A 23,903-nucleotide genomic window follows, 5' to 3' on the forward strand; every position below is an offset into this window, starting at 1 on the left:
ATTAATTGAAACATATAATTTAATATTAAATCGCTATCATACAAACAAGAAGCAATATACAGTTTGTGTACGTGTGTCTATGTGTATGTGTGTCTGTGTGTCTGTGTGTCTGTGTGTTTGTGTGTTTGCTTGTCCGCGAACATTATTAATCATACACTTTGAATATAAATCTTACAATTCGAAATGAATGTTTTTGTTTAGAGCACAACTGAAGTATATTCGACTTTTGCATTTTAAACTTTAATGCAAGTTATTATATATAAAAATAATTTTATAAAATGAACAGTAGGTTCTCTACAGTGCAATATATATTCCAATATATTGTAAACATAGTCACTATGCGAGACATGTGAAGCTTCTGCCAGGTGCATCGCGATGTGTGCCCAATTAGAGCAGACAATGAATCGATTTGATTTAAATTAAAATAAAATTATGGAAGTGTGGAATATTCATTGATCATCATTCAATCCCAAGCAACGTTGGGTCACCCTACAAGTATATTTATAAAGCCATAATTCGCCTATGCCTAGAGTATCTTTGTCAACACTGGGATGGTGCATCTACCACTAGTTTCACACGTAAAATGTTCCAATATTCTCAAGTGTAATTGATCCCGCATTATCGACTAAACTCCAACCTCTGTCCCATCACTGCAATGTTGCATCCCTATGCCTGTTTTACAAGTACTTTAATGAAACGTGCTCAGACGAACTCATAGCAGAGGTGCTCTTTCGACGCACATACTCTCGACTAATGATAAGTAGCAAAATTCTACCCCTTCAATGTTAAAATCCCTAAATGTTGGAATCCGTTTAATAGTTTCTTCCGTCGAACTGCTAGACTTTAGAATTTCCTGTATGTTTCCTGCTTTCCTAACTGCAGAATTTTAAATGTAATGTGAACAAACATTTCGCCCCTCGTGTTTTCACAGTCCATTTCTAGACATGAACATGAATAGTAGTTCATTACTTTTATGTGACAATATGCTATGTTTGAAGTGCAAAAGATTAAACAATGAAATAAATTGTTAATTTAATAATATAAAACCTTTTTCATTAGTAAAAACGATTGGTTAAGCAAACATTAAATAGCTGAAAATGGAATATTTTTTATGAACTGTACACTGCATTGTACATTTTGTGTGATGTTTTTATTGCACTATTGAAAACTATTTGTCGTTTTAATTACTGCATGCGTATTTACACCCGTTTAAATATACTGTCCGTTCTCTTTAGGCTATAGAATTCTTTTCAATATTCAATTTTCAAAGCGGAAAGAGTGAATTCATTGCTAAGAAATGTTTTTTCAGTCACAGTTGATATCTGTTCTGCCAATACGAAAAGGTTTGCTGAAGCAGCCACGTTCTTACCCATTGAATCTAAAATCAACTACATACACTTTTGGGTCACTTATAAGTACTCGTGATTTGTAATTTCGTCTTTGATGTAATTTTAAATACTAATCGATTTAGTTTGTTTGTCTAATAAAGAACGAACAGCGTTATCAATGCCGCACATTACAATCTATTTGAAGCTAATTCGTCATGTATCACGTTTCACTGCTGGAGAAAACAAGAGTACACACTGTAGATTCACATCTTGCCCTTTTATATCAGATGATAATAAAACTTTGATTGAAACTTAAGCGCTGCATCGCCGATACCGAATCCTGCAACAATATATATATATATATATATATATATATATATATATATATATATATATATATATATATAACTACTTCATTTACTCACATAAAATTAATATACAAAAGTATAAATTTATGCGTAAAATTTAAGTATTTACTTCAAAAGTGCTCAATACGTAGGTAGAGCTAGTTACTAATTTATAAAATATATATGGCGATTAAGCTACACTGAATATTCCGCATTTTATGAATGAAACGCGGAATATTCAGTGTAGCTTAATCTCCATATATATTTTATAAATTACTATATATATATATATATATATATATATATAGTAAAAATTATAATAAATTTATAACTTAAAATATTGCAGCATTACGCATTGATTCTATAATGTTATAATAGAATCTAAAAAAGGTTTGTTTGTTTGTTTTTGTTTTACGGCATATCAACCTTTTTAAGGGTATTTAATGCCGAATCCAGTGATTTTGAAGAATACTTTTTTAATAGAGTATATTTGTTATTTGAAGTTTCTATTTAACCCGTAGTTGGGACCCTAACAGGTACTACCACTCCAAGTCAGATTGGACCTGGGAGCAATGACAATTAAAGGGTGGCTCCACACTCCCCAAAGCCCGCAAGGTGGGGCCTCACCATCGGATATAGTTTAAGGTCATATCCCGGACCTAAAAAAATAAAATTTTTACCAACTAGTCTTTTACTTTTCCATGTTAAAGCTCAACCATATTACTTTTCATGCTCGCATTTTTCTATTGTAATCCATGGTTTTTCCAGGCTTCCAGTAAATTAACTTCTTTGTTTAATTTCAGTCTTATTACATATGTACATTTGTCTGCTCTCAATAACCCCCCAGTTATCTTCCTTTTTATTATTTCATTCTGTCTGTTTCACGTGTTACTTCTCTCTTTGCGAGAGTGTGGCATTGGTAGCAACAGTAGTTGCTGAATAGATGTGGTTACTATGGAGATCAGTCATAAAATACGTCGCTCACTTACGTTTTTTACGTTTTGGAACATCAGTAAATTCACCATAACTTTTGTTTCACTGAACGAAAATTGAAAATTGTTTATTCACAATATAGCTTTGAAGGTGATCTATAAACAGTAAGAATTGTTTTAAATTTGGACAAAAAATGAATTGGCGGTGAAGCTTTAAAGCAGTTCTAAATGATTAAAACTGCTACTTAATCATATACGGTAGTAATATATATATCCTATCATATAAAGCTGAATGTCTGTTTGTGTATGCGTGTGCGTGTGTGTCTGGTCACGAATAGGCTCCTATATGGTTGACTATTTTAAAAAACTGATTACATATAATGACAGATGATGTATCGAGACACAGGAATGGGTATGTTTGATCTGGCAGAACGGTGGTTCATTAAAATTGTGGGGTCTGCGTTCGCGCCTGGTCCACAAAATATGGAAATAAAAATTAAAAATTGAAAACATAAGAATACTTTGATAAGTATGTTTTTACTTAAATAGGGATGGTATAATAAAATTGTGGGGTCTGCGTTCGCGCCTGGCCTTCATAGAATGGAAATAGGCACAAACTTTAATAAAGACTTTTCATATCTATCTGCGTAAGTATACTTTGATAATTATGTTCAGTTTGAAGAAATATGGTATAATAAAATTATGGGGTATTCGTTCGCACCTGACCTCCATAGTATGGAAATATGTCACAAAGTTTAACAAGGTGTTTTAATATAGATCCAAAGAATATTGTGATAAGTGTTTCAATGTAAACAGGTATGGTATAATAAATTATGCGGTTTATCTATTTTATTTTTACTTCCATCATATTTTGCTTCGGTTTTGATACCCCCAAATTCGAAGCAATCTCTTTACAACCCTTCCTTTTCATAACCTATCATACTTTCATAAATCAGAGTCCATTTTCTATAGTCTGTTTTTGGACCCAGTCAACGACGGGTAAAAGAGACTAAAGGTCTACATTCCAAATGTGAAGATGCTGTCCATCTTACCGTTTATTTCTTTATGCGTATTAAAATGTTTAAAGTGTTTAATTCTTTGCAGTACCTGTTTGAAAAAAATTATTATTTTTATGTAAGCCCATCCTAATCCGACTCATAGCTAATTTGCATTAATTAGATTTAGAAACCAATCAAAATCGGGGAACCCCATAATGTATTTCTGGTAGAAATTAAAGATTCACCTACGACAACATAGCTTCTGCCCGTCGGGTTCACGTGCAATGCATGTATTAATTACGACTTTCAGCTTGATGAGCGACATATCTCCTTCTCTCTCCTATCTTCTCCCACTTTCTCTCTCCCTCTCTCTGTAAATTCCTAACACAACAAGGTCGTATTTTCTTTCGTCGTTCTCCTCAGATGCTAAGCACTTCCAATACTAATACGAAGACGAAGAGGCTTATTACGCCTCCAAGTCACGTCCGAAGTCGTTGAGAGCGGCAATTCATTTAAATGTCCTTTCTCATGTGACGTCCGGAAGCAAATCCGCTTAGCGAGCATTGGCACCACCAAAAGAAATTTGCGAGAATCAGTTACATAGCTGGTGTAGACATCATAGCAGACACTTAAATAATGTAACAGCTATTCTTCAGATACGCCCTTCAAAACAGCGTCTACCGATAAAAATACTATTTAAACGTGCCGCGTGACGGACATGCAAATAAACCAATTCTCATATGGAAATATTTTAAAGTAACTAAAACAAGAAACATCCATCTAATCTGAGGGTTTAGCGATTAAGATCCTATTGTTTCAAATAGTCACGTGACATATTGATCGATACATAGACGATTCAAAGGACGAATACCCAAAATATTTGATATGCAAAGAGAAGATGGGGAGAGTTAAAAAGGCTTAGCATTGGTAGCACCGGTACTCGTTTATTAATACACAAATGTTGATTAGATTACGACGAAGCTGGATCAGTTGAGAGGTTTAGAAGACGCCATCCAACAAACTAAAATCTCTTGTTAATTAACCGACTTGATGGATTCATTTATTCAAATGTATTGTTTATCCGCATCTTAATCCATTGGTATTGGAAAATGTCTTACTGGTATTTAATTAAGAGAATCAACAATTAAAAAATATTGAAAACTGTAGCGCTCTATATTTTTGTACAATTCTTCGGCTCTGCCAAACAACGACCATTATATACGATTTTGCCCATTCTTTATCTGTACCTGAATCTAAACGCAGATCCCATGAACAAAACTTCTTCACAGAACTGCCTGTCTGTATAACACTGTTCCGCTTGCCTGCTTCCCGGTGGAATACATAGTAGCTTTCAAATCCAATGTAAACAAGTTCTTGTTTAACCGTCCCATATGTTACCCAATTTACACCATTAAAGATTATTAAACTACCACATTACATTCATTAACCCTTATCCTCGAGTAGTCCTCGGGCCTTGATAAATGGTGACCCCCCCCAAGAAAAAACAGTCTGATAATACATAAACTAGCAGTGAGCAGTGAAAATATCACCACGCTGATCAAATGATTAACAGCACACACTGACGTCATGGGTGTTCCAAGTTTGCATCCAATTCGTTCCCTAAAAATCATTTTTACTAAAGATATTGAAAATGTTCACGTTGTCCCTGCTGTACCTACTGTCTTTCTAGAAAAATATCAGGGAAAGCAACACCAGCAATAGAACTCTCGGATTAATACGAGATGATGATGGTGATGATGATGATGTATATATTCTAAAGGTCCAATCCTGCTTTCGCGCTCGCTACTTGATTTTCGTTCCTTATTCAGCTCGATCTTTATTGACATATAAAAACAACCAATTTGCATAATGATCTATCTATTTATTATTATTATGCAAAAGGAACTTTGTGTGTGAGACAGAGCGAGTTCTCTATGAACTCGGAAACGGCTAGGCCAATTTTTTAAAAGAATTCACACAAAAGTACGTGATGCATCTGAGAATGTTCTTACGTAGATTTTTATCGGAGTGCATTAGATAAGTATCGAAAATCGATAATCAGAAAAATCTGATTCAAGAAGAAAGCTTGATTTAAACCAAAATCAACACTTTTCTATAAGTTTATATCACGTGTGCATTTGAGAAGTTTTATCACGACACAAGCAAAAAGGTCCGACCTATAAAATCAACTGTATATTTTTATAAGACACGGTGCGAGTTTTAAATGAATGTTTCTTTTTAGAGAAAAATTGAATCTCAATAATCGACTGTTGCCTTAAATCAAAAGAAATCTTAAAATAATTTGCTAAAATCAGCAATTAGTTCTTTGATAAAACAGACGCGCGTTCGAAATGAACGTTTCTGTTTAGTGCACAACTGAACATTATAATTGCTATTATTTGCATTTTAAACTTTAAGTGAGGCCATTATTTACAGATAACTTTAAAAATTCAATAGTAGATTCTCTACAGTTTAATGTAGACTATTCTGTATCGTGGACTAAGTCTTAGAGAGGAAGTACACTGCGAGGGATCCTTAACTAGAGAAGGCAATCAATCGATTTGAAAAAAACAAAAACAAAAAAAAACTGGGCGATTTCACCGATTTCGATGACAATAAAACTCTGGGTGAGTGGAACATTTGTTAATCCTCATTTAATCCCGGACAATGTCGTGTCTCCTTGCTAGATACGGTTAAAACATAATTTATCGAAAAATACAGCTTGTTTTCGTATTTGTTAAGTTGCCAATTCTGTGTGACAAACTGATATATCTCTTTTGTTTTTTACCCTTACGATATCAAATTTCAAAAATTGCGGATAGACAATTTTCAATAATAGCCATTTTTTTTGTAGGAAATAATTCTAGTCAATTTTCTAATTAATCATGTTTAGTAATTTTGGAAATTTTGTTACTAATTTCAATATGATACGTCGGTACGTAGTAGCGTTTTTACTTAAAATGCATTAAAAAATATTCACTTATAATGAATAAACACACATGTTGAGTCAATTTACATTTTGAGATGAAAGGAAAACACGTGAAATAGTTTTCTTCTTAGTGCCAGAATCTAGTCCCACAACATTATCGTAAAATATCATGGACGTTACGTTTTTATTGTGTCATTTCACTTCATGCCTATCGGCCTCATACACTGTCTGGTACTGTCGTAAAGGAAAAATAAAACAACAGGAAAAAATAAAAATCTAACTCAGCATATTTTTAATTGAAAATGAAACGCATTTATTCTTCTTTCAAAATAATATATTTAATTTTTTTTTCCAAAGTCTCTTCGCACACACATATTCTTTTTTAAAAGTCTCCGTCCCTCCCCAATTTGACGTCCCCTTATTTACACGTTCATTTTCCCCGGTTGCTTCTCCCTTCGACCATGTAGTGTATTTTTTCTTCCGTTCTTGTGACGCAAGCTGGCGTACACTTGCTAATTTGCATACGTTCTTTAACGGCAGCAGATTCTAATACTTTCGTTAGTCAGCTATCTTTCGGCTGCTGCCGAGTCTCTCACATGGGTCCATACGCGCTATATTTATAATAATAATAATAATAATAATAATAATAATAATAATAATAATAATAATAATAAACAACTGAGAACGGATTGAACATTGTTCATATTTCGTCGTCCATTATTTAGCATTTATTTTCGGTAATATTTTTGGTAATAGTTTTCTAATATTTTGCAAAATAAAGTTTATCCTTTCTTTCTGGATGTCCAACCAAGAGTTTGCTCTCACAATATCGTAAAATTCCTTTATGCAATATTATTAGCGCTATTAGTTTCATCAGTAAATTTTACTAGAAATTTACTCGTGATATAAAAATTCGATTTCAATCAAATCTTTTGACAGAAGAAAATAGAGCGCACGTATATAATAAAGATGTCTTTGTAAATTTACCTCTGAAGATTACGTTATTAAAATAAAACTTAATAGGTTATGAATAAGTCAAAGAGCCTATTATCAATATTTCAGCCTGCGAGTACAGGAATGTAACATAACGACGTTGGGTCTGATCAGTACCAAAGGAGTGAACATTTGCGAATACCAGGCGCTGTATATGCGCTTCACTTATCTCGGAATTGTTTTTTATCACATTTTTACCCCAAACAAGGCACATCGCCACTTTGATGTAGGGGGCAACTACCAGGGACATAAGCTACAGGGGTACTATGTAGGGATTTGGGCAGCAAGATGTCAGTCTACGTTACACTTGAACTTCTGCATGTCAGTCCAGTTGGGAAAGCAGGGTCCCAGAAGGGAATTCCAAAATCTAGCGGTTCTGGGGAAAAAACTACTGGAGTAGAAGGCTCTCTTACATCTAGGGATCTCTACTGTGAAAGGGTGGGATTTAGTTGCTTGTCGTGTCTGTCGGGGGTATTTACGTCGAGGGGGTACAAGTGCTTGCAGTTCGTCGGAGCATTCACTTGTAGAACAGGCAGAGGGATGCAACATTTCGTCGATGGGACAGAGACTGAAGCTTAGATGACAGTTCAGGACCTATTTGATTTTTGATTTTGGTTGACGACTCTCTTTTGAACTTTGTCCAGGGTTGAGAGACTAGTAGAAAATGCACCAGCCCAAATATGACAACAATACTCCATACATGGGCGAATGGTGGCCTTCTCCCTGCCACTGGAATAGTTGTGATTACGCAACTCTTGCTTAATAATTACACACGCAGATACCCATGTACAGGTTATCCATATTCTGTCAAGACAACAGAAGCGATCAAAAGATATTATATATATATATATATATATATATATATATATATATATATATATATTCATGCAAACAAGTGATTCTTAAAAACAACTAAGAAAAATGCAGTTATTAATGCTTATTCTTAGGTGCCTTTATCGGCCTTGCTCAGTAGTAATCCTATTACACAAAAGTACTAATATAATAATATGCTAATATGATAATATGCTATTATGCTAATATGATAATATGCTATTATGATAGTATGATAATATGCTAATATGCTGTAAACTTGCAAATCTTGAAAAATGATTTACTTGTTATTTATTGAAATTCTGTTTTTTGTTTGTTGTTGTTTGTTTTTGTGAAACTATCAGACTTTGTTAGCATCAGCCTCTGTTTTACCACCTGGATGCATAATAGAATGATCACGTTAATCTGATCGTAAATATCACGCGGCTCACCACTATCCTAGTTAGCTGGTCATTATTCATTTCTCTCATACAAGTTGACATCGGTTTGGTCTCCATTAGATTAACGGACTCAATCTGACATCTCTTGTCTGCATTTGCAAACAGATTTGTCACGTGACATGAATAAGATTCCTCTTTGTCAAATATGGATAAAGATATGTGAAACTGTGTTAAGCCAGACGCAATTATCGTGTATGTTTTTATTTTGTTGGGAACATAAGCCATGTCGATGATCACCAGTGAATCGTTCAGTGATCGAGTACCGCAAGAGACAGCGATAAAGTGTTGTCTAAATGCAAAGGACGCAATCGATATATCTATAAAAGTGAGACTGTAAGCGTGCATGAGAACACTTCTCAACCTATATACTCAACGAATCTTTTATATACACAATTGAAATTTGGTATATAGGGTATTTAGACATATGAAGAAATTTTTATTGATTTTCATCGTAAAAAGGTTCCTAAACGGTCACTTTAAAAAGGTTTTGTCAAGCTGGTCTAATGATTATGGTATTTGAATCACTGTCTTTAGGTTTTGGTTTCGATCTCAGCTCGAGGATTGTTTTTACTTCCAAGAAGTGACCTGTTTAGAAAAACATAATAAGCGAATGCTCATGTCTTAGTTTCTTTCTGTTTTGTTTTACTTCATTTTTAATGCAATTTAACGTCACATTTAATACCGGGCAACGCTGGGTACATCTTCTAGTGTTACATTACTAGACTTCGTAAAGATGTCAAGTGTAGCACATGATCATTTTAATGAGGAATTCACAGCGTTGTAAGACAATTTGTTTGTAGAGCAGAAACAACACTAATATTGTTTAAAAATTAACCATCATTATATGATGTTTGGGATCAGATCAATTCTGTTGTTAATATTAGTTTCTTAGGTTTTCGAATTAAGCACATATTGAAGGCACGTGAAGGTTGCGAACATCCATTAATAAAAGTAGTGCTAGGGAACTGACTAGACTCGAAACTGAACCATCCATGTTGTAGCGGGGTGGTCGTGCAATAAGCTCGTAAGAGTGAAGATTAATCGAAGCTGCACCATAAATTATAACGGTGTTCAATATGTGATGAAAGTTTGGTTAGCCTACCAACACTACAGAAAATTATTTTAGCACAGCTATTCAAAGCTAATAATCGAAATTAGCTTAGACTAAAACTAAGCCAATGACAATCGAATTCACTATTGTAAAATAACTTGAAACAGCATTCAGCTAAGCATTGTCAACAATTGCTTAGATAGTTAATAGCTAATGTAATAGAGAATGCCAGAAGATGAAAGTGAAATAAAATGATATAACGTGAAGTATATTTAAGAATATCTTACCTTCAGTGTAGGGTAACGAGTAGACCACAGCAAATATGCTTAGTACTAAGCAGAAGGCAATGGATGACCTCATAACGCACCTGTTGAAGAACATGGAGAAAAAAGAAACATGATATGTTGCGAAGTCTTCTTTAACAAAAGAGGTACAGTTTCTTACATTGCAATAGAAATAAAATAAAAATAAGTTATAAAATAATATTATATTGTTTTTTAATCAACAAATGCTAGAATAATCTGAAATGTAAACTACTTAATTAATTTTTATTATTTTTGCATTTTTATAATTTACCTGAAAACTTCGAGGAAATTTTTTGTGCTCGTTTGCGCCTCGCTAGATTTCGTAACGAGAGAATATTTAAAATAATTTATTGATGCATTTATTCATGTGGCTAGATAATCAACATATATATATATATATATATATATATATATATATATATATATATATATTAAAGTAAATTATATTAAAATCGTATCCAGACAAAGAGTAAATATTTTGGTATCTAAATAAACAGCTATCACCCGACAATGTTTCTCTTTAATTATACAAACTAACACAAGATCAGTAGCAACAAAACAAAGTACTTTCATACAATTCTTCTAGACCGACAATATCTAATATTTAACACGTTATAAAAAAATTGGAAAACAATTTTATACTCAAGCAAACTGTCGTTTCTGAACTTTTAGATGAGGATTGGTTATTCGTATCATTTGGATCCATCGAACTACTGTTTTTTTAGTGAAAATCTCAAAATGAGAACGGTAATACGAGGAATCAAAATATTATGAAGACTGTTGTATATATATTTCCATAAGTTACTCACGCATTGAACACTAGAAAAGTAGACACTAGAAAAATGCGTGAATAAAACATATCTTTATATAATTATTATGCGAATGCATAACGTAAGAAATGTGTGTGTATATATAAATATATACATGTATATGTAGTAATTTTTAAATATATTTATATTATATTATATTATAAATATATATATGTCTATGTAGTAATTTATAAAATATATATGCCATATATATTTTATAAATATAAATATATATATATATATTTTATAAATTACTAACTAGCTCTACCTACGTATTTAGCACTTTTGAAGTAAATACTTAAAGTTTACGCATAAATCTATACTTTCGTATACTAATTTTATGTGAGTAAATGAAGTAGTTATATGTATATATATGCATATATATATGCATATATATATATATATATATATATATATATATATATATATATATATGTATATATATATTGAGAGCAGTGAGAGTGATGATATTTATTCATATATACATTTTAAGATAATTTATAATAATTTTAGTCATACAAAAATAAATATATATATATATATATATATATATATATATATATAGGTGTGATAAGGTATTGTTTGAGATAAAAGTATTATGCTAGACGAGCCCGTTTGACGTTTAATTAATTACAAGTGAACAATCTATCATTTTTCGATGGCTTAATATGCAACTATGTTTACTAAAAAAATCGTCTATTGACGAGGCGTTAGAATTTCAAAACGTTTCATGAATCATACGATGAGAATGCGCAATATTCAAACTAAATTGAAGTTAATGAATATTGACGGCCACATTTCTTAGCAAGTCAATACATATGCTTCATATTATCAGGAGTATTCATCTATTAGACATAGTAAAGTTATTTTGTCGTGGTTCAACCTTTGTGAATGTTACTAAACTCTTCTGGCAATACAGCAACATCAATTCTTTTTATTTTTTTCATTTTTTTCTCATCAGGTTATTCACATTAGGGAAAGGGCATTCTACCGTATGCCAGATATTCACCCGTAATCTACCTTCTTCAGGAGTATCTTGTTTACAAGGATCTGTAGCGCAGTGGTAAGAGTACTTGGAAAAATCAATTGAGTAATGTTGTGAAAATCACACTCAAGATGAGAACAGTACTCCGATGAATCCAAATAATACGAACACCCAATCCTCATCTCTAAAATACAGAAACAATAATCCTTTTATCCTAACTTACCTCAAGCAAGTCATATTGTCACTAAAATCCAAAGGTGATGGGATATTAAATTTAATTGGGAGATATATATCAAGATATGTGGTGTTCAAGGCATTAAAATGTATGCATATTTATAAATCAATGAAACAGGGAAAAGGTACGGAATTCCAAAACACAACTCTTTTTTTATATGGGGGTCATCACTTATCAAGGCCCGGAGGCCACTCAAGGATAAGGGTTATTGCGTGTACAGTAATCAATTAGATAGTATTGTAGTAATCATTAGTATTGAGGGTTTTGATGGAGTGTCGTACTTCAGGGGGCGGTTTGTCAGGAGTTTGTTTATGTTGGACTTGAAGACATCCCTGTTGTAGTCAGGTGGGAAACAGGCGAACGGAAGAGAGTTCCACAATCGTGCACTTCTGAGAAAGACACTCTGCTCATGGAATCTACGTTCGGATTTAGGCACAGATAAAGAGTGGGGAAAATTATTGACAGTAGTTTCAGCCAGACGGATGTTTCTCGTGAAAGATTGGCGAAGGGGGACGAGAGATTGGAGCTCAGACGAGCACTTGCCATGGAAATAACGATAAAACAAAGACAGGCTCGCAGCGTCTCTTTCGTGAACCAAGAACCAAAACTTTGACAGGCTCGCAGCGTCTCTTCTGTGAACCAAGAACCAAAACTTTTAACATAAAATTCTGTGAACCAAGAACCAAAACTTTTAACTTAAAATTCTGTGAACCAAGAACTTGTAACTTAAAGTACTTTTTCTGACATCTTTAATCTTTACAATAAAAGGGGTGCAATTTATCCCCCAATCGATTGAGTGTGATGAGTATTTATGATTATATATTTCGTTATTTTTCAATTAATTTTATATATTTCTTCATATTTTTCATATTAATTTGATATATTTATTTATATTTTTAATATCTATTACATATATTTCTTTTATATTTTTAATATTAATCTATAATATAAATCTCACCTGTTTAAATGTATGTATGCATGTATTTATGTTTTTATGTTTGCCTAAAACTTTCGACAGAAGAAACGGATTTTTACAAGATCGCTATTATTGTTAAGCCTGCCCGTTTGGACGTCAAATATCGAAAAATTCGCTAAAAGCATTAATGAGTTCACCTATAACTGGTCACTTTTCTACAGGGACGGATCGTTTTTTCGCCGACATTTTCGAAAGTAATCCCCTCTTTTCGATGGACTAGCTTTAATTTAAACATTTGTCACTTCCAGTTTGGCGATGAGCGCAACGCAAAGACGTCACTTTTTTTTTTTAAATTCTTTTCCTCCTTCGCAGTACGGGTTCAAGTCTTCCTGCCTACTACGGCTTTTTTTTTCACCAAACACCTTTCAACACACGAGCAACGCCTGGCACACAGGCTAGTCTAATATATTTCTTTATATTTTTAATATTAATTTAATATATTTCTTTATATTTTTAATATTAATTTAATATATTTCTTTATATTTTTAATATTAATTTAATATATTTCTTTATATTTTAATATTAATTAAATATATTTCTTTATATTTTTAATATTAATTAAATATATTTCTTTATATTTTTAATATTAACTTAATATATTTCTTTATATTTTTAATATTAATTTAATATATTTCTTTATATTTTAATATTAATTAAATATATTTCTTTATATTTTTAATATTAATTAAATATATTTCTTTATATTTTTAATATTAATTAAATATATTTCTTTATATTTTTAATATTAATTAAATATATTTCTTTATATTTTTAATATTAATTTAATATATTTCTTTATATTTTTAATATTAATTTTATATATTTCTTTATATTTTTAATATTAATTAAATATATTTCTTTACATTTTTAATATTAATTTTATATATTTCTTTAAATTTTTAATATTAATTTAATATATTTCTTTATATTTTTAATATTAATTTAATATATTTCTTTATATTTTAATATTAATTTAATATATTTCTTTATATTTTTAATATTAATTTAATATATTTCTTTATATTTTTAAAATTAATTTAATATATTTCTTTATATTTTTTAATATTAATTTAATATATTTCTTTATTTTTTATATAAGTTTTATAGATTACATAATTTTGTCATATTATTTTAATATATTCTTTATCTTCATGTTAATGTAATTCATTTATCTTTTCTTACATATTAATTTGACATATTATTTCTATTAAATTTATATATTTCTTATTTCCATATTAATTTAATATATTAATATTTTTTCGATATTAATTTAATATATTTATTTTTCATATCAACTTAACAAATTATTGCATTTTTCTTCATTAATTATATATCTTTACTACTGCTTGAGAATGTAGTAAATTTCTTTATTTTCTCACAATAATTAAATTCCTTTATTGTATAATGTTATATTTCTGTATTGATTTATATTATATTATTAATATTTTATATCTTTTCCAATTTTTTAAAAAATTTTTCAATCAATTATGAAAGATTTTAAATTACAATTGTAATATACACAAATATGAAAACCTTACATGAGAAAATTAAAATATTAAATATTCATAATCTTATAGTTTATAGTTTATTAAATCAATATATTCGTTTATTTTACTATGTTAATTTGATATATTTTTCTTTTCCATTTTTCCTACGTAAATTAAATATATTTAAATTTTTCATTTTGAAAAGCAAACATATGTTTTATATTTCCTTGTACCAATACAACATAGTTTTCTATTTTTCCATATTAATTTTGTGTATTAATTTTTATATGTAAGTTTCATTACTTTCTATATTTTCTTATATTACTTTATGTATTTCTTATTTCTCTCATGAAAGTCTTATATTATTTGTATTTTCTCTATTAATTTATTATTTTGATTTATTCATGTAATGTTTTCATATTTTTGTATCTTATAATTGTAATTAAAAGTCTTTTTTTACATGGGGGTCACCACTTATCAAGGCCCGAAGGCCACTCAGGGATAAGGGTTATTGCGTGTACAGTAATCAATGAGATAGTATTGTAGTAATCATTAGTATTGGGGGTTTTGATAGAGTGTCTTACTTAAGGGGGCGGTTTGTCAGGAGTTTGTTTATGTTGGACGTGAAGACGTCCAAGTTGTAGTCAGGTGGGAAACAGACAAGCGGCAGAGAGTTCCACTGGCGTGCAGTTCTAAGAAAGAAGCTCTGCTCATGGAATCTACGTTTGGATTTAGGCACAGATAAAGAGTGGGGAAAATTATTGACAGTAGTTTCAGCCAGACGGGTGTTTCTCATGAAAGATTGGCGAGGGGGGACCAGAGATTGGAGCTCAGACGAGCACCTGCCATGGAAACAGAGATAAAACAAAGACAGGCTTGCAACGTCTCTTCTGTGGGAGAGAGGTTGTAGGAAAGAGAAAAGGGCATTCCCCACTAAACCACGAAGTCTATTTTGTACTCTGTCAAGGCAGGATAGACTGTTTTTAGCAGCTCCTGCCCAGATGTGGCAGCAGTACTCCATCCTTGGACGTACTTGGCTTTTATACAGATAGAGAACTGCATCAGTAGTGAGATATCTTCTGGAGTGGTAGAAGGATCCCACCATTTTCTTAATTTTCACTCATATATTTAATATATCCCTGTATTTCTTATTATGATTTAATGTTATCTTTTATTTTACCATGTAAACTTAATATTGTTTTATTGTTCTATAAGAATTTTATATAACTTTTGTTTTTTCACAATTATTTTATATATTTTTTGTTTTCACATATTAATTTATTTTTCTACATAAATTAAATGTATTTTTCTATATTAATTTAATATTTTTTGTTTTTCAATATTAATTTAATATATTTCTTGTTTTTCAATATCAATTTAATATATTCTTGTTTTCTTTGCTAATTTAATATATTACTTGTTTTCTTTATTAATTTAATATATTTCTTGTTTTCTTTATTAATTTAATATTTTTCTTGTTTTCTTTATTAATTTAATGTATTTCTTGTTTTCTTTATTAATTTAATATATTTCTTTATTATCTAATATTAATTTAAAATATTTTTCCATTTTTCTGTGTAAATTTAATATATTTCTGACTGATTTTATGTACATAGTATTTAAAAAAAAAAAACTTTCATTAAATAAAGAAATTTACACTTGAATTTTTTGGTTTGTATGAAAAAATGCTTAAAATCCATCGGATTGTTCGCATTTATCGCTTATGCTTTTTTTTGTTGTAATTTCACACCTGTTCGTGAAGATTTTACTTATTGACAGCTCTTGGTTTAATTAACACTTTCTCTCTTTAATAGAGAGGCGTGAAATATCGCCTACTCAAAGACAGCAAACCAACAAAAAAGATCTTTAATTTGTTTTGCCTCTAGACACGAGGAAGGTGAAAAAATGTAGAGCGATCATTTCAGAAAACTGAAAAGTGCGCCGTGGACATTTTTTCTCTCTTCGAAATCTTTAAAGTCAAATACTAAAAAGCGTTGATGGAAATATATCTTTTAAAAGCGAGATAATTATTGTGAAACTGGAAACATATTTCCAATGAAATTCTCTCAAATAGAAAAAAAAGTTGCCGACGAATTAGCAACAGAGAATATTCGTGGCTTTATTCAATGTAGGCGATTAACGACGAAAATACATTTTTGTGAAACCGAAGGTTGACGGGTCAACGACATTTTAAATGCAACCTCAAACGTCACAGACAGTCGACAATGCTCTTTAAAAAGTCAGTGTGGCAGAAAATATATTTCAAACTTAGGATTTGTGCTAATATCTTTTGCCAAACACCATGGATATAAACATCTTGAAGCATACACTTTTTTCGAAAATTACTCGATTTAGAATTAAATACCTCCCCAAAAAGGTTTATATTTCGTAAAAAAAACCGACCATCAAATTTGAGAGTAACTGACTTACCAACACAGCTTCTTATAGAGGTGTTTGTATCCATTTAAAATAGGATTCGTCTACTTTATATGTGAGTTTTGCAATAAAAGAGGCTTAAACGTGACAGACAAATGGAATTACTATTTCAAATTAAAACGACCGACAAAATTCACGGAAAATCTTATAAATATTCATGAACACATCTTAAACTAAGATGTGTCTTTTCAATTTGTGCTTTTAGAAATGAATATGCTATTTTATATAAATGTGCTGCCGACCGACGGACAAAGCTTGTTACAGAGATGCGAAGATGGCTTTTGTGACAGTGAAAACGTCTGGTCTAGTCCGACTCAATAGTAAAGAAGTGAGTACACTTAATATTTGCATGTATTTGTATGGACACAATTGACTCATAAACTAATTAACCGATCATTATGGATTCTGAAACAAAACTGATAGGTGTACGTAAGAAAATAGGATTAGTTTAACTTAATTTTTTGCAAATGGGCGTATAAAGGGAATGGAAGAATTCAGATGATCCCGGAAGTTTTTTTTTTAACTTTTAATTAGAAATTAGGTATCAATTAACAAATATTTATCAAATTCCTATTACTTGAGATGCATTTTAAAAGTTTTGCATAAAGTGCATTTAACTCAACTTCATCTTTGAAAATTGAAAAATATTAGATATGTTTTGAATTTTATACATTTTCACTACATAACAATCCCCATTCTCATCATTTTAATTATGCATGAAATCCCTTTAATCTTAAGCTTTAAATTGCTGACAGTTTAAGAATGAGAATTACTGTAGATCCGTATCTACTAGTATATATATATATATATATATATATATATATATATATATATATATATATATATATATATATATCAGGAGGCATCATTTCATATACTGTTGATTTTAAATCATAGAGACAGTACTTTATGGTAAACAACTGATGATTCCTAAAAAATTTATTGTACAAATCGTTTATTTCATTGTAAAAAAGTTTATTGTAGAATTCGAGAAAGCAAATTGATTCAGCGATTGCAGTAGACAAAATAATTTTCCAAGTCAAGACTAAAAGTTTTTAATTATATATTATATAATTTTCAATGTTAAAAACTTCTGTAACTTTGGAATAAATAAATAAATATATATATATATATATATATATATATATATTGATTCCAAAGTTACGAGGTTTCTAGAAGTATGAAAACTATGTTTTTTTTTCATTTAATTGTTTATTTTCTATATTTCAAGCGGTCTTCCGCTCTTGTTCAGAGAAAAGTGTCGAAATGAAAGACGTTTAAAAAACTGGAAATTTGTCGTTTGTTCATTTCTGGCGTCGGACATTGTTGCCAGAAATGAACTCTTGTACACAAATGCAAACTCTGTGGACAAAGAGATGAAGCAATAAACCACATAATAAGCGAATGCAGCAAGCTAGCCTAAAAGTAATATTAAAAATAGATATGATTAACTGGGGTAGGCAGTACACTGAGAATTATGAAAAAAACTGAATCTTGAACACCCAGGCAAGACAAATACTTTAAAATGAAAGTCATAAATTCTCTGGGACATAGTTATACGAACGGATTTACCCATCGAAACAAGATTACCAGATGTCATAATAGTTAATAAAAAAGAACTGTCCTGCAAAATTGTAGATTTTGCCGTTTCAGCAGACCACAGCGTGAAGATCAAGGAGACAGAGAACTGGACTAAATACACGAAATTTGCCAAAGGGATCAAAGGAATGTGGAAGACGAGGAAAGTCAAAATTACATTACTAATTGTAGAAACGATAAGAAACGACAAGAAGCGATGAGAAACGATAGCGACAAACCTAGGAAAGTAAACGGGAGAGATTTGGTTCAAAGTGATGAGAAGACAAAACTGATAACAATAATGAAAACGGCTGAAATATGAGGAAAACCCTTTAATGTGGAAACGAACACACATGAGCTAAATTGGACATACAGAAACGGCTACAGCGGTAAAATACAACGTAACATCACATAGAATCACGAAAACTGATACTGTATAATTAGCGCCCTTGCCTTCTGCCCCCGTTTTCGTCGCTATAAACAGGCGCCAAACTAAAATGAGGGTCAAAGAGGATAAAACACTGAGGAAAGAGAGAGAGAGCACTAACCAGACCTCCTCTTGATGTGCTAAAAAGGACTGGGACCTTGGAGAAGCTTATTGCCATTCAAATTCCAGTGAAGACTAATGGTCGCTACAAATGAGGAATCGATGTTGCGATAACGCAAAATATAATGGCTGTTGCGATAACGCAAAAGCATCTGCAAAAGTTATCGTAAGAGTTCCTAAGTTCTGGAAATCTGGGGAAACTCAGACTCCAAGGAACTTTACATGTTGTTCTCAAAGAATAATCTTTGATGATGGTCTGCGTGAGACTACTCCTAGTGAGTAATAAATAAATAAATAAATAAATAAATAATAATAATAATAATAATAATAATAATAATAATAATATATCTATAAGCTCTCTAACTCAACTCTACCTCCATCGCGACATCACCGCCCCCCCCAAAAAAAGCGAGACCAAATAACCAAATAGTCAAGGAGAAAGGAAAGACCGATCAACTGACCAGACCTCAGCCAAATAAGTGCAAAGAGAACTCAATGGCAAACAGTTGATGAGATGATGCAAATTTATTTGCAAATGGTATTGAAAAAGGAGGAGAGTACTGGGCCTGGGGAGACTTGTTGTCACTCAGCTTCCAGTGAACACCACAGACTGTCTCCAGAGAAAGATCTCTGAAAACCTGTGTGAAAGCTCTTTTTGAGCAAATAATAATAATAATAATAATAATAATAATAATAATAATAATAATAATAATAATAATAATAATAATAATAATAGAAAGTAGCCGGAATTATGTGATTACCAGTTGAAACCAACGAGTCATGTATAAAGTAAAAAACACATTTAGTTTGGAATATGTTATAATAACAAACGAAAATATACCAATAAATGAAAATATTATTATTTTTTTAATTAAATTTTCACCCCAAACAAGGCACATTGCCACTTTGATGTAGGGGGCTACTATCTGAAACATAAACTATAGGGGTACTATGTAGGGAGTTGGGCAGCAAGATGTCGGTTCACATTACACTTGAACTTCTGCATGTCAGTAGAGTTGGGGAAGCAGGAACCCGGAAGGGAATTCCAAAGTCTAGCGGTTCTGGGGAAGAAACTATTGGAGTAGAAGGCTCTCTTAAATCTAGGGATCTCCACTGTAAAGGGGTGGGATTTAGCTGCTTGTCGGGTCTGTCGGGGGTAGTTACGTCGAGGGGTACGAGTGCTTACAGTTCGTCGGAGCATTCACCGTTAAAATACTTGTAGAACAGGCAGAGGAATGCTACATTTCGTCGATGGGACAGAGGCTTAGATGACCTATCAGGTTGGCGACTCTCTTTTGAACCTTGTCTAGGAGTGAGAGACTAGTAACAGATGCACCAGCCCAAATCTGACAGCAATACTCCATACATGGGCGAATGGTGGCCTTATAGAGGTACAGGATACTTTCGGGCGTTAATAGCTTTCTAGCACGGTATAGAGAGCCTACCTTCTTTGCAGCGGTACTGGCAATACTCTCGATGTAATTGTTCTAACTCATGTTTCCTGTGAACGTTAGGTCGATGGTTTAAAAGATGTACTTTTAGATAAAGAGTCTTTGGCCATTGCTATTGGTGGTAGAGAAGGTTTCTTGTAGTTATTGAAGGAAACTAGTTTAGTCTTGGCAGCATTGAATGTGACCATCCATTTTTGTCCCCATTCCACTACAGATTGGAGGTCATCTTCTAGTGTTTCTGCCATTTCTTTAGATATGTGTTCATTTGTTTTCCTGTCGTGTCTGTTATAGAGTGTGGTGTCATCACCATATATACCCATCTCACAGAACTTAAGAGCCATTGCTAAAAACAACGAGATATTGTTAAAAGGCTCTCGTTGTTTTGAGCAATGGCTCTTAAGTTTTGGCCCTAGAGTTTAAGACGATTTCAACTCTTATCACTGCATCATTTGCATCCCCAAGTGGGCTGTGGGCATTCGTAACACAATAATAGGGAACTGTGGTCAGAAACAGATCTAAAAATGATGCGTGTTGTTCTTGCTGGTCTGGGAAACGGGTTAGAAATATAGCCATCTATGATAAAGGGTGAGATATAGAGAAGCTATGTGTTGTGCTACCAGCTGCGTCTGTGAAAGTAGAAAAGCCAAGCCAATTTTTGTGGTGGACATTGAAGTTACCAAATACATGCACTTGTGCGCTAGTGTCGAGACTTTGTTTATTATGGTACAGTCATGGGTCGAGGGAGAGCGGTAAAGAAAATAAAAGTAACTAATGTTATGTTGCATGTTAAGTCTAAAACACATAAAGGCTTGATCGTCCGATTCTAATTTTGTTTCTCTCGTCAAGGGGAGGGTGTTTCAAATATAGACTCCAAGCCCGTGCATATGTCTGTCAGAATTCTTTCGGCAGAGTGGGAGATATCCGAGCATGTTAAAGTAGTAAGAGGGGATGGAGGAGTGTAGGCTAGTCTTACTTAATGGTAAGATATCCGGGGAGTTTGTTAGGAGAAATGCTTCAATATCATTTAAATTAGTTCTAAGCCCACGAATGTTCGTAAATGCAAGCCTCAAGGAGGGAGGCAATTTGTTTTGTTGAGTTTATATCAATAAATGAAAATATTTAGTTTTGTAAACATATATTTCATCAGTAGCTCAGTTAAAAGGGAAAAAAGTAAAATTTTAAGAATTTTGCAATTTAGATTCGAAGATTCGAAAAAAATATAAATTCAATATTTGGTATTGTTATTCATTAAAAACACTGGGGATAGAACAATATTACTTACAAGTAAGTGTTCAACAATGGTCGACAGTAACATACTATGTAACACCATTGTAACACACATTTACAGAGAAAATCTATATATAAAAGTGAGAATGTTTGTGTGAGGACACTTCTCAATCTATATATTCAACGAATGTTTAATCTACAGACTTAAAATTTTGTATATAAGGTATTCAGACATGTGAATACCTTTTTAATTAGTTTCATCCAGATAAAGAGCTGCTAAGGGGTCAAAATTAAAAATTGGTACGATGATATAACCAGAGTTTTATCTGTTTGTCAACTGTTTCACGAATGCGAATGCGTGAATTGTTCACATGGCAGATTTCTTATGTAAACAATAAGTAGGTTTGAACCCCCTTTTTAAAGATCGGAACACGCTGGCCAAATGATATTCGTATTTGACTCACTGTCTTTCGGTTTTGGCTTCGATCTCAGCCTGTGTAGTTTTTTACTTACAAGAAATGAACGGTTTTATTTTTAAATTGAAACTATTCGCTTGCAGAATAAAATAAAATATCTAGGTAATCTATTGGGTTTGTAAGAATGTTGCAACAAACTAGTGTGATAACTCGATTGCATGTGATTAGTCCATTTTATAAAGTAAACTATTCTATAGATTTTATATGCAACTTTTCCCAGTAACGAAATCATTAAAATACAAGCTATTTCGGGACAAAATGGAACGAGACGAAGAAGACTAAGTGGCTTTTTTTATAGTAACATTGAATTTCTTATGTGCTTGTCAGTCCCCCCTCCCTCTCGTCCACTTCCTTCCAATTATAGTTCACAAGCAAAACGTAAATCACAAGGTTTGGAAATATCAGTGGAATTCTTTCCGTTATATTTTTAGCTTTGTTTGCGGAAATAAGCGAACCACTTCCGATTGCGCATGATGCGCGTTTCTCCTTTCGGCAACGTTGGAAATATCGACATAGTTACTCCGCACGGGACAACCTTTTAACTGTCATCACAATGCAAAGGCTCGTCTCAGAATGGTAATAGAGAATTGTTGAAGACAATGAAAATGACCAACCGAGAAAAAATCTTGACTTATTAAACACACACATACACTCACACGTATATATATATATATATATATATATATATATATATATATATATATATATATATATATATATATATATATGAAACTAAAAAAAATATTATATCGTATCTTATATTTCTCTTTGTCTCTCTATCCGATTGTCTGTCGGTCCGTTCCACTTTTACTTGAAAGCTACTGGTCAGATCTGACTGAAATTTTTTATGAATCTTTCTTGCAGCGACCTAAGTATTATGTACTTGTTCGATGCCCAATTAGGGTTTAAAAAGCATCAATGCTGATTAGTAACAACAGTACCACATAAATATACCGGATAACGCGATAAATATAAGAAAATGGATGATGTAAACAAAATTGAGTTAATTACAATATATGTAATTTCATTAAACATTTTAAGCAATGAAAACGCATTTTTAATTTTTAACTCATGGATTTTCAAAGAATAAAACTTATCATCAAAAATATAAAAAAAAATGTGTTATTTGTTAGCATAAATTTGAAAATATATCACAAATATTTTTTTAAAAGTAAAAACCCAAAGAATCAGAGAGAGAGAGAAGAATAGAGACAAGTCAATTAAGTTATCATTCATTATTTGGTGATGTCGACTATTTGTTTTTTTTTGGGGGGGTTATAATTATATACTGTTTCAGTTATTTTTTTTTTTTTTTTTTTGTCGGAATTTTTTGTGTTTTATATCTGTACCAGTTTCTATGCGCCTGGATAAGGCCCGTAGCTTATGTGCATTAGTTCCCGCATTCAAGGATTTTCCTTAATATTTCAGTTGGTTTCATTATTGTTAACCGTTGTATTTTCTCATCCCTCAAATTCCAGTCCTGCCCATTCTTTTATCAAAGTTTTTCAAGATTGTTATTTCGACTTTCGTCATCTTCCATAT

The 23,903-nt window shown here is 31.8% G+C and overlaps 1 protein-coding gene across 2 annotated transcripts in view; it reads right to left on the minus strand.

Moving 5' to 3' along the window:
• LOC145286329 (uncharacterized) overlaps positions 1-23,903 on the minus strand; it is a 192,768-nt gene that overhangs the window by 50,549 nt on the left and 118,316 nt on the right. For both annotated transcript variants that reach the window (XM_080135258.1, XM_080135257.1), the window contains exon 2: positions 10,137-10,216. In XM_080135258.1, coding sequence (XP_079991384.1) covers positions 10,137-10,209 — 73 coding nt within the window. In that variant the 5' untranslated portion in view covers positions 10,210-10,216. The remainder of the gene's footprint in view (positions 1-10,136; positions 10,217-23,903) is intronic.

This window comes from Euprymna scolopes, chromosome 10 (genome assembly GCF_053919585.1).
Source record: "Euprymna scolopes isolate OS-2025 chromosome 10, ASM5391958v1, whole genome shotgun sequence".
Classification (NCBI taxonomy): Eukaryota; Metazoa; Mollusca; class Cephalopoda; order Sepiida; family Sepiolidae; genus Euprymna; species Euprymna scolopes.